We start from the raw sequence: 13225 nt of genomic DNA on the forward strand, positions 1-13225 counted from the left end.
CCCCACGGAGGCGTTATAATAGCTGCCAAGGAGAATATATCCGGATGTCAGCTCCCCATACAGACCTCAGTTGAATTCACAGCAGCATCATTCACCGACAAAGAACCGCTCATAATTGGTGCGCTATACAGACCACCAAGTAGTGACCAGACTTACATGGAAGAGCTCTGCGAAAATATCAGAGGACTACACCAGCAGTATCCAAGATCCACCATCTGGGTTGCAGGAGATGCAAATCTACCAGACATTGACTGGAGCAACAACACAGACACAGGGTCCAACTACAACCACGCCCTTAGTGAATTATTCCTGGACACCATGTATGACGCCAGCTCAGAACAAACTGTCAGTTTCCCAACGCGGGCATACAACACACTGGACGTTTTTCTAACGAACAGACACTCTCTTGTAAGCAAGACCAAACCCATGCCAGGCCTTAGTGACCACGACATAGTATTCACCGAGGCAAAAGTCCTTGCTCCGAGGAAGAAGCCAACAAAGAGGAAGATACTTCTCTGGACACGGGCCAACCTACCGGAAATGAAATCAAATACCAAATCATTCTCGGATTCATTCACAACTTCACACAACGTTGATACTGACATTAACCAACTCAGGAACGAATTTTCAACCTTTTGTACCAACATAATTGACAGCGATATTCCAACGAAGATGTCATCTGCTCGTTTCCACCAACCCTGGATCACCCAGAAGATCAAACGTCTCTCACGTGAGAAGAAGAGCCCACCGGAGAGCCAAGAAGAGCGGAAACACAGAGGACATACAACGCTATAAACAACTCCAGAATGAAGTCCAGTATGAGAGCAGACAAGCCCGTAGCAGCTACGTCAATGACATGGTTTCACTTGAGTCTGGTAAAGCCAACCCAAAAAAACTCTACACATATATTAACAGCCAAAAATGTGATAGAAGTGGGGTCCCCCTACTGAAAAAAGATGGGATTGCATACAGTGATGCCCAAACCAAATCCACCATCTTGAATGATCGATTTTGTGACGTATTCACCAAAGAAGACCTGTCCAACATGACGTCTATGGCTGGCAGCCCGAGTCCTCAAATGAAATCGTTCACCATACATGGGGGAGGAGTACTTAAGTTACTAGAGAATCTTAACCCACACAAGGCACAGGGTCCAGATGCCATCCCATCCCGTTTCATCAAGGCATGTGCAGCTGAGATCACTCCAGCACTCACCCTAATCTTCCAAGCCTCCCTACACCAGGGAGAGGTACCAGACGACTGGAAAAAGGCCCTTGTCACGCCAGTCTTCAAGAAAGGAGACAAAAGCAACCCAGCGAACTACCGGCCGATCTCCCTTACATCCGTTTGTTGCAAAGTAATGGACCATATTGTCCACAGTCAGGTCATGCAACATCTTGATGCCCACAACATACTATCAGATGCCCAGCACGGATTTCGGAAAAGACGATCCTGCGATAGCCAACTGATAGTCACTCTCCAAGACCTAGCATCAGGAATCGATGAAGAGGAACAGATAGACGCCATCTTGCTGGACTTCAGCAAGGCCTTTGACAAGGTCACGCATCAGCGCCTATCCCTTAAACTGCGCCACTATGGTATCCACGGCAACACCCTGAAATGGATACAGAGCTTTCTGTCCAACAGAACACAGAAGGTCATCGTTGAAGGACAACAGTCAAGTTCAGCCGATGTCTCCTCTGGTGTCCCCCAGGGAACTGTACTGGGGCCCCTGTTGTTTCTCGTGTACATTAACGACCTACCGCAGAAAGTCTCATCCACATCACGCCTGTTTGCCGACGACAGCCTCCTCTATCGGAAGATCCGCACTGTCCAGGACACCCTGTTACTACAAGAAGACCTTGATCGGCTACAGCAGTGGGCATCTGATTGGCAGATGTCATTTAACCCTGCCAAATGCGAAGTCATACGCATCTCCAGGAAAAGAAATTTCATCAAAGCCTCCAATTCCATCCATGGCCATAACCTGAACTTCTCCAAAACCGGAAAATACCTTGGAGTGACCATAGCAGACAACCTGACCTGGAATGCCCACATAGAAGACAAGACGAGAAAGGCCAACAACACCCTAGGCTTTCTCCGCAGAAACCTGATCAGGTGCCCTAGAAACACCAAGACCCAGTGCTACACCAGCCTAGTCAAGCCCATACTGGAATATGCCCCGCCAGCCTGGGACCCGCATACCAGCAAGAACATCACCCAGCTGGAAGGGGTACAGCGTAGAGCAGCTCGCTTTGTTATGGGCGACTACAGGACCACCAGTAGCACCAGTGGAATGATCCAGAAACTCGGCTGGGACACGCTACAGCAGCGGCGGACCGATGCAAAGCTGGTTATGATGTACCGGATTACCAACGACCCAGTTGCCATTCCCTGGAATACATATCTACACCCAGCAGCACTGTCCACCCGTGGCCATAGCCAGAAGTACATGTTACCCTTCTGCAGAACTGACGTGTACCGCCACTCGTTCTTCCCTGCTGGCATCCGGTTGTGGAACCAGTTCCCAGAGTCCATCGCGACCGCCCAGACCTTGGAGTCCTTCAAGGCTGGGGTAGCCAGACTCCGCTAGACACCCAAACTAGGGGTTTTTATCAGCTCTTAACCATTTTACTTGCACGCCGCGCCTCACAACGGCATTGTACAGTCACATATGCGATGTTGCTCCAGAGAGGGCCCAGCATATTATTGGAAGAAGAAATAGAAGAATACGGACCAGACAACCCGGACCATATTTGGGACTACCCGGACCACGTTTCAGAACGAACTGAGCTGTGTTTTTAAAAGTTCTACGCCACTATTTTGTACCAAATACATGTTTTTGAAAGTTCAGAATTACTAATCATGCCTAATACAAACTTTGCTCATTTTTATTAAAGTTAACTAACACCGCTTTAATAACGCTATAAAAATCAATAATTAAACTATACCTCGTAAATACCGCTTCAAAACATCAATAATTATCACCTCTGGTGTGCTTTTTAGTGATCTCGTGATAGTACAGGTAAGTTAAAGTATTACAGTAGGTGCAATTGGTCAATCAGTTAATAATAAATAAACCCTGTCCTATACAACTTTTCGGTTTTATTCGTCTTTATCAAGTATCACATTTTACAAGAAAAAATATTTTATGTGTATTAACGGCTTACACAATTTTAGAAAGATTTTTGATATATTGTAAAACTTTTGATCCGATACATATCAACAAATCGTATATAAAAATTACCCCCTTTTAATGGATTAGATATTAAAAACACCACTGTTTTAATAAGGAGATGTGTATTTCTTCGTAAGTCTTAATTGATATGAATGAATAGAGGAATTTATTTAATACAAAGACTTCAAAATCCAATTGTACATAGATACAAATGGCAACGTTTAAATAATTGAATTTTTTATTATCGTAAAAGCTGTATGATATGAATACATGAAAAAGGAATAAAACATGTATGTTACACGTCTTAAAAGATGAAAGACTAACATACTTGCATTATCACATATTATTTTAATAAGCATTATCACATTTTATGTATCTCAACGTATGATTAAAGATACGTATGTTGCTCCTACATGAAAAGGCAAACATAACTGCAATTAAGCATTTCAATAATCATGTTTAATAGACACACTTTACAATTTTAATAACAATGAAAGGATTACAAAACTTCATTAAATGATGGTCTTGGTCTTGGTCGTCAATGTTAAGATCATCCGAAACGTTTGTCTGCAAATGAAGTTTACAGACAGTGAATATTGTTCACATATATATCATTATATTTTGAAGTAAAATATAATATTATGGTCCGGGTCGTCCTAAAACGTGGTCCGGGTTGTCCTAGAACATGGTCCGGGTTGTCCCCAATATGGTCTGGGTTGTCCCAAATATGGTCCGGGTTGTCCCATGGTCCGTATTGTCCCTAATTAACAGACTTTCAGCCCAGAGACATTTCGACCCCTCAGAAACATTTTTGTTTTGATCAAGTATTACATAGACTTTGTTTCTGCAGGAAAACCTGCTACCTGGAAAACGAACCCAATCCCAATTTTTGACACTACAGTACAGTGCTTTAAATTAGTGTAGGCGGATAGCTAACTAATTTTTCCTGCATTCCTATTCAAAGAAATGAAATATGGAAGTTTTTTTTTGTATATCAGACAGAAAACAGCTATTCTTTTCAAAACATTCAGCTTTTGATAGAAATCCATGTGTTTTTTCTCTCCATGCCATTGTTTACATATATATACTAGTATGTGCTTATTTAGGGTGTACAGGATAGCTTTGGCCATTTTTTCATTACTAGTTTAAAATCACATCTGAACAAATTTCCCAAGATTTTTTTACTATAAACCAGAATAATAATGTATTCTCTTTTCAAAATTATTCAGCTTTTTAAATTTCTATCAAATTCTTTTCATTCACTGATGTTTGATTTAGCCTCCATTTTCATTTGATTACATATGAAAAATAACATAACAAGCAAACATTTCACAATAAAATGTATGTCAGGATGTCTGTCGGCATGCCAGCAAAAGAATGATATGAAAATCTATACAATAATTCAGGTCTAAATACAAAATTCATCAACGTATCCCATATACCCTAAAATCCGCTATACCCTAAAACACTGTAGTAACGTTCCCTGATCAGCCCCCACCCCTCCCCCAGTTTGCTGAAAAGTGACCTATACTCATCAAAGATGCACCCTACTATTTTGGCAAAGGAATATTTTTGTTCTCCAAATTTAGACCCAGAAACACACCACATACCTGTATTTCAAAATTTTCAGAGTGGGGGGGGGGGGGGGGGGGGGGCGGGGGGTGAGGGAGCGCCCTGACACCCCCGCCCGATCAAGAGGGGAGTAACCTCTCAATACCTCAAAACTAAGACCTAAAATGCACCAGAGGCCACTATTTCATGCCTGTATTTCAAACATTTCCAGGGGGAGAGCCCCATAACATTCCTAATATGAGAGGAGTACACCCACCAATGAATGCACATGGGGACACCATTTCATACCTGTATTCAAAAAAAAAAAATCCAGGGGAAGACCTCCGGCCATAACATGCGCAAAATCACCCTTACAGTACCTTTGTGCCTCTGCGGAAGTAGATGACACAGAGTTTGCTGTCACATAGCACAACGAATTGATTCATGTCTTTCCGGTGGTCTCACTATTTTGCCAAAGAGTAATTTTCTTTTTGAAATATACTAGTAATGCTATATATATAACTACATGTATTGGAGTTTTGAATAACCTATATGCTAAGGTCACTTGAATTCAACGCATGCCAAGGCTCTCCATGATGTATAAAATAACCCATGAGCTAGTCACAATCCTCATCCCATTAGGCATGTCCGTCTGCTCAGTTATAGTTTAATCCCAGCCTCAAGAGATTACTAACCACTTCAACAGCCTAGTGGTAGAGCATCCGCTTCGAGGGGGTGAGGTCATGGCCGCGTCATACGCCTCTTCTCTCATACCCTCCTGGCCGATGGATTTCATCGGGAATGATGTGTCGAGAGTGATTAATATAAGTTGTAGACTGTGACTTGCAATCGACCTAAAATGAATTAGTATAAAATAACAGATTACTACAAAGTCTTTTTTTTCACGGCCTCCCACTTGAAACTACGTACGGTGTTCCGTTTGGACAATCGTGACTTTTTATTTAATACTAAACCGCGATGCACGATGCTACGATGACGAAAACGCGATGGCATGATGATGAAACAACGATGGTACGATGGTGAAAACGCGATGGCACGATGATGAAATCGCCGATGGTGCGATTGTACGATGGTGAAATGTCGATGTAATGTCGCGTTTTCATCATAGTACCGTCGCGTTTTCACCATCGTATCATCGTACCATCGCGTTTCATCATCGTACCATCGCGTTTTCACCATCGTTCATCGCGTTTTCATCATCGTAATATCGCATTTTCACCATCGTACCATCGCGTTATCACCATCGCATTTTCACCATCGTACCATCGCGTTATCACCATCGTACCATCGCATTTTCACCATCGTACCATCGCCTTCCGGTGGTCATACGCAGTGGTACAGTATTTGTGTCAGTAAAATACAGGCTTGATACAATCTCATTTTCACATTTCACTATGTACCTTCTACATCATAACAAGAAATTACCGACCTCTGCCCCATTGTACACCTTACATCAATTTTAGGCAGTGTCAGCAAAAATAAGTCTGATTTTTTTTTCGTAGCAAGTAGAATCACTTTCAACCACATTATTAGCCTTATTTTAATTATTTAGCATATTTAGCATTAATTTTTGGCAAAAAATATTAGAAAGAAATATTCGAAGATGGCGGATATCCCGAAAAAAAAACACACACACACACTCGTACTTCCTTTTATGGTTGATTAGTTTGAGCTCCAACTGAAGAACATACATTGGTTGATGAAAACGTGCTCATGGATGAACGTAACTCTGATACGGAAGCTCGATCTTGGTTGCGCAGTATGAATATACAGAATTCCATCTTTCGTGTATGATCTAAAATGCGCCGACTATCTTCTTTAACAATTACCCTGTGAAATATCTACATGTATAATGAACTAGTTCACCTTTCAATTGGGACAATACCATTAACTGAAAAGGATGCATACCAAAAAGATACTGACTGGATGGCGAACAGTGCAGATCTTGATCAGACTGCACGTTTGTGCAGGCTGATCATGATCTGCCCTGTTCGCAAGGGCAGAATCAACCGTGTTCAGCATGATAAGCCTTGGAGTAGAGGGTAGTTATTGTTTTGTGATATATTTTATGAAATGATTTTTTATGATAAATTCAAACTTGGGGGTAAACGTTCATTCATAAAATAGGAGATATTTGTAATGGGTAAATGGGAGTGGTGTTATTATTGGTGTAAATGTTAACATTCCCCCGCCGCATTAAATTCGTATTCGTATTTATTTATCTAACAAAGGTTTATAACGTCAGAATGTTGAATTAGTCGGACTCGTCAGTTTCTGGTTTAAGGGATTACGGCGAATTTGTTAAGAGTTTCCCTGGCGGAGTTGGATGTGGAACGGGTCTATTTACCGTGAGAGTTGTTGAACATCTGATCATCCATAATGAACAGGTTCAGTCAAAACGAGTCTTTTGTATAGTGCTTGATCCTAAAAATATTTTTATTTGGACAAAATTCGGCACAAGGGGTGAGGCGGGGAGCGGCGGAGTCTACAACGTACAACCAGTCCAAACCGAACCTTACAGAGTCTCTACCCGAAACAAGTCACCGTTGACACAGGTTAAAGGTATGGCCATATTGGGTACAGCAACTGCGTCCGATGCTCAACTTCTGGTCAAAGTCTAGCAGTCATAGAGTTTAATCGGTTTTGTGTGAACTTTCTCCACAAATGATGCAGCTAGAAAAAAAACACAACAAGTCACAGAAGCGGTGCTGTGTAATGACCCGGTAACATATGAACTCGTACAAAACATGTTTGACATAATCCTTCACAATTCACTCACCCTTTGTGAATTAATCAACACGTTTTCCCGGGGCGCTGTTTGTGCTCAGTTCAGTTAACACGTGACTTTCATGACTACATATTGTTGATGTTAGAGCTGGCGCGGGTTTTCAGAGGGACAATCAAAATGTATGTATTTTTTTTTTGTTCCTATGCTCTCTTTTCTACTTTTATTCAATTTCTGTCGTTCTATATTTTTCTAATTTCTTCATTTAAGCTATAAATGAATTATTATTTCCCATTTTTACCTGCCATTATCATTCAAGTTGTTGTATTTTTTAGAGAAACAGAGAACTTTGAACTGATCAAAAAGTATAACACCAAAAAATATTCATGGCTTTAATGTTTTTTACTGGGAGTGAAACGCCAATCTTCTCTAGAGATTTTTATACGTACATTCTATATATCTATCTTCCGTTGACGTCCAACCCCTTGCGGGAACGTAGACGTTTTGCGCGTCAAAATCAAAAAGAGAAAGAATATAGTGATAAAAATTAGAGTGGAAGAAACTCAAAAAAACTTTGGTGATACAAACAATTTAAAACTTGAGTTTGCAGGATAACTATGGCGAGGCATGTTCAAGGCTGCAAACTGGTAGGGAGGTGCGCGACACTGGGCGGGGGGGGGGGGGGGGGGGAAGTTGGTTCCAATGGTACACTGTCTGTTCTCGGAAAATAAGAAAACTTGTAATAGTCAGTGGTTGCAGTAATTAACCTATAACATAGGGAATGGCCATAGCGGACACATCGGGTCATTGGGGTCAGGTAAAAGCGTGGGGGGTGTGAGGGGGGCGGGGGCGGAGGTGGGGGGGCGGGGGTAAGGCTTACAGGCATCCGGTCTACCATCAAAATACAAAATTAATTTGAATATATTGTCTTAACATCAAGTTTGATACTTTTCTTTTCCTCTCATCCCTTCAAGCCATAATAGACAAGTAACACTAAATCGATGTATTTTAGGGTCAACTTTTAAGGTTTCACTTATCCTGGAAATGAAAAACAGTAGGCCTGATTTTTTTTAAAAATGGAGTTGGATTTGAAAATGTCTTGATAGATTTAATTACAAGTGAGAAATTTACGTTAAACAAAATAAAGTTGTTGTTTTTTTGCAGTTTTCCAAGTTGCCATGTTGACATCATGAGATGGAAGATTATGCATACAGAACATTGATGGAGATGTTTTCAGATTTGGAGCATGTAGGGCGTGTATGTTTTCTTTTTCCTTTCTTGTCTGATATGTTTGAAGGCAACACAACGATATGTTTGTTACTGTTTTATACAGGCTGTCTGTACTGCAAAGAAAAAAGTGTGCATCTACATCTCCATAATGACAACGTTCGGTAACTTCTCAGTAATATTGCTTGTGGAACGCCTCCATTGATTTTGAGTCATTTGTCTCATACAAGGGATGTTGCAATGGATATTGTTTTTTGATGATTTGACAGCTTTAATTACAAGCGAGGTTATATTTACCAAAATTATGTTTTTTAGCTCATCTGATTTTTTGAAAAAAAATGATGAGTTATTGTCATCACTTGAGCGGTTGTCGGCGTCGGCGTCGGCGTCGGCGTCGGCGTTGCCTGGTTAAGTTTTATGTTTAGGTCAGCTTTTCTCCTAAACTATCAAAGCTATTGCTTTGAAACTTGGAATACTTGTTCACCATCATAAGCTGACCCTGTATAGCAAGAAACATAACTCCATCTTGCTTTTTGCAAGATTTATGGCCCCTTTTGTACTTAGAAAATATCAGATTTCTTGGTTAAGTTTTATGTTTAGGTCAACTTTTCTCCTAAACTATCAAAGCTATTGCTTTGAAACTTGGAATACTTGTTCACCATCATAAGCAGACCCTGTACATCAAGAAACATAACTCCATCTTGCTTTTTGCAAGATTTATTGCCCCTTTTGGACTTAGAAAATCAGTTTTCTTGGTTAAGTTTTATGTTTAGGTCAGCTTTTATCCTAACTATCAAAGCTATTGCTTTAAAACTTGCAACACTTGTTCACCATCATAAGTTGACCCTGTATAGCAAGAAACATAACTCCGTCCTGCTTTTTGCAAGATTTATGGCCCCTTTTGGACTTAGAAAATATCAGATTTCTTGGTTAAGTTTTATGTTTAGGTCAACTTTTCTCTTAAACTATCAAAGCTATTGCTTTGAAACTTGCAACACTTGTTCACCATCATAAGCTGACCCTGTACAGCAAGCAACATAACTCCATCCTGCTTTTTGCAATAATTATTGCCCCTTTTGGACTTAGAAAATCATTTTCTTGGTTGAGTATTATGTTTAAGTCAACTTTTCTCATAAACTATCAAAGCTATTGCTTTAAAACTTGCAACAGTTTTTCACCATCATAAGTGGACACTGTACATCAAGAAACATAACTCTATCCTGCTTTTTGCAAGAATGATGGCCCTTTTTAGACTTAGAAAATCATGGGTAGGACAATATTTCTATTACACAAAAAAAATCAGATGAGCGTCAGCACCCGCAAGGCGGTGCTCTTGTTTTTATTTCTTGCATTTTAGGTTGTGTCTCAGTGGCAACGATCGAAACCGTACAAAGATGCATACAGATTGTAGATGGACGCGTTTTCAGACTTTGAGCATGTCGGGTGTGTATGTTTTCTTTTCCCTTTTCTTGTCACGAATATAGAAAGGCATCACTACTATCAACATTTGTTTGTGCTCTTTTGTACAACTCTGTATGCATTGTCGCTCGACGTTTCGGAGACTATTGAGGGCTATTCTATTCACATGGACGTCTGCGTCACACAACACTTTATGTACAAGATCATATTTCTGTAACCATTGCATATACATTGTATATAAAGATATACAAAAGATGTTTGAGCAATTGATTTTATTGGCATAATACCTCGTTTAGATGTATATAGGGTGTATATCATTTCATTTTCTTTCTTGTGGCACCACTTTCATATATTTGTTTCTGTTTTTACACATGCCTGTCTGTACCGATACATTCAGCCTCAACAGGGTTACCATGGAAACTTACAGCTTTGTCCAGGCAATGGTATAATGAATGGCCGACGTTCAGCCGATTTTGGAAGAGTGTTTGTGTTTACTTTTGTTATCTTGTTGCAACACTTTAATATGTTTGTTTCTGTTTTTACATACCCTTCTGTTCATACACACAACAGGGTTACCATGAAAACGTACCTCCAGACAGAAGCAATGGTATAATGGGTGACAGACATTTAAATGAACAAAGTTATATAGCAGATTTTGGACAGTATGGTGTGTATTATTACTTTTTCCTTCTTGAGGTCATATTTTCATCTATTTCTATTTTTTAGCTCGACTATTCGAAGAATAGTCTAACTATTCTACTCACCCTGGCGTCGGCGTCGGCGTCACACCTTGGTTAAGGTTTTGCATGTAAGTACATACAGCTATCATTTAAAGGCATATAGCTTTGAACCTTATTTTTTCTTTTTCTAGGTCAATTTAAACACCTCACTGGGTCAAGTTCCATAACTCTGACATGTATTTTGAGAAAATTATGCCCCCTTTTGGACTTAGAAAATTCTGTTTAAAGTTTTACATGCAAGTTACTATGTCCAAAACTAATGCAGATATTGAATTGAAATTTCACATGTGTCTTCGGGGTTATAAAACTAGTTGATAGCAGCAAGTCCCATAGCTCTGACCTTCATTTTGGCCAAATTATGCCCCCTTTTGGACTTAGAAAATTGTGGTTAAAGTTTTGCGTGCAAGTACATACAGCTGTAACTAAAAGGCATATAGATTTGAAACCTATTTTTTCTTTTTCTAGATCAATAACCAACCTCACTGGGTCAAGTCCCATAACTCTGACATGTATTTTGAGCAAATAATGCCCCCTTTTGGACTAAGAAAATTCTGGTTAAAGTTTTACATGCAAGTTACTATGTCCAAAACTAATGCAGATATTGAATTGAAATTTCACATGTGTCTTCGGGGTTATAAAACTAGTTGATAGCAGCAAGTCCCATAACTCTGACCCTTATTTTGGCCAAATTATGCCCCCTTTTGGACTTAGAAAATTGTGGTTAAAGTTTTGCGTGCAAGTACATACAGCTATAACTAAAAGGCATATAGATTTGAAACCTATTTTTTCTTTTTCTAGATCAATAACCAACCTCACTGGGTCAAATCCCATTACTCTGACATGTATTTTGAGCAAATTATGCCCCTTTTTGGACTTAAAAAATTCTGGTTAAAGTTTTACATGCAAGTTACTATGTCCAAAACTAATGCAGATATTGAATTGAAACTTCACATGTGTCTTCGGGGTTATAAAACTAGTTGATAGCAGCAAGTCCCATAACTCTGACCTTCATTTTGGCCAAATTATGCCCCCTTTTGGACTTAGAAAAATCCTGGTTAAAGTTTTGCGTGCAAGTACATACAGATATTACTAAAAGGCATATAGATTTGAAACTTATTTTTTCTTTTTCTAGATCAATAACCAACCTCACTGGGCTAAGTCCCATAACTCTGACATGTATTTTGAGCAACTTATGCCTTCTTTTGGACTTAGAAATTTCTGGTTAAAGTTTTACATGCAAGTTACTATGTCCAAAACTAATGCAGATATTGAATTGAAACATCACATGTGCCTTCGGGGTTATGAAACTAGTTGATAGCAGCAAGTCCTATAACTCTGATACGCATTTTGGTCAAATTTTGTCCTCTTTTGAACTTAAAACTCTTTTGATATTTAACCTTTTTGGGTAATAATTTCCTGCTTCTGGGACAATATTTCGAATAGTCGAGCTTGGCTGTCTTACGGACAACTCTTGTTACACATGAGTTTCTATATCTATACACTCTATCTCAACAGGGTTACCATTGAAACTTACAGGTTCCTAGACTTACTAGGTAATGGTAAAATGGATTATCGACGTATTTAGGGTTTATATGTTTTCATTTTCTTTCTTGTGGCAACACTTTGATCTGTTTTTTAGCTCACATGTCACAAAGTGACAAGGTGAGCTTTTGTGATCACGCAGCGTCCGTCGTCCGTCCGTCCGTGCGTGCGTGTGTCCGTAAATTTTTGCTTGTAACCACTCTAGAGGTCACATTTTTCATGGGATCTTTATGAAAATTGGTCAGAATGTTCATATTGATAATAACTAGGTCATGTTCGAAACTGGATCACGTGCGTTCCAAAACTAGGTCAGTAGGTCTAAAAGAAGAAAAACCTTGTGACCTCTCTAGAGGCCATACTTTTCAATGGATCTTCATAAAAGTTAGTCAGAATGTTCACCTTGATGATATCTAGGTTAAGGTTGAAACTGGGTCATGTTCCTCAAAAACCAAGTCGGTAGGTCAAATAATAAAAAAAATTATGACCTCTCTAGAGGCCATATTTTTCATGGGATCTGTATGTAAAATGGTCTGACTGTTCATCTTGATGATATCTAGGTCAAATTTGAAACTGGGTCACGTGCGGTCCAAAACTAGGTCAGTAGGTCTTAAAATAGAAAAACATTGTGACCTCTCTAGAGGCCATATTTTTCAATGGACCTTCATGAAAGTTAGTTAGAATGTTCACCTTGATAATATCTAGGTCAAATTCGAAACTGGGTTACGTGCCATCATAAACTAGGTCAGTAGGTCAAGTAATAATAAAAAACCTTGTGACCTCTTTAGAGGCCATATTTTTCATGGATCTGTATGAAAGTTTGTC

General features: G+C 39.6%; 1 protein-coding gene across 1 annotated transcript in view; it reads left to right on the forward strand.

Annotated features, from left to right (window-relative positions):
• The window catches only part of LOC128559058 (uncharacterized), a 28556-nt gene extending 18505 nt beyond the window's left edge, over positions 1 to 10051 (forward strand). Inside the window, exon 2 of the mRNA XM_053550077.1 lies at positions 9018 to 10051. Within this exon, the coding sequence (XP_053406052.1) occupies positions 9018 to 9114 (97 nt within the window). The 3' untranslated portion in view covers positions 9115 to 10051. The remainder of the gene's footprint in view (positions 1 to 9017) is intronic.
• Positions 10052 to 13225: the final 3174 nt, after the last annotated feature.

The sequence above is a fragment of the Mercenaria mercenaria genome, chromosome 8 (assembly GCF_021730395.1).
Source record: "Mercenaria mercenaria strain notata chromosome 8, MADL_Memer_1, whole genome shotgun sequence".
NCBI lineage: Eukaryota > Metazoa > Mollusca > Bivalvia > Venerida > Veneridae > Mercenaria > Mercenaria mercenaria.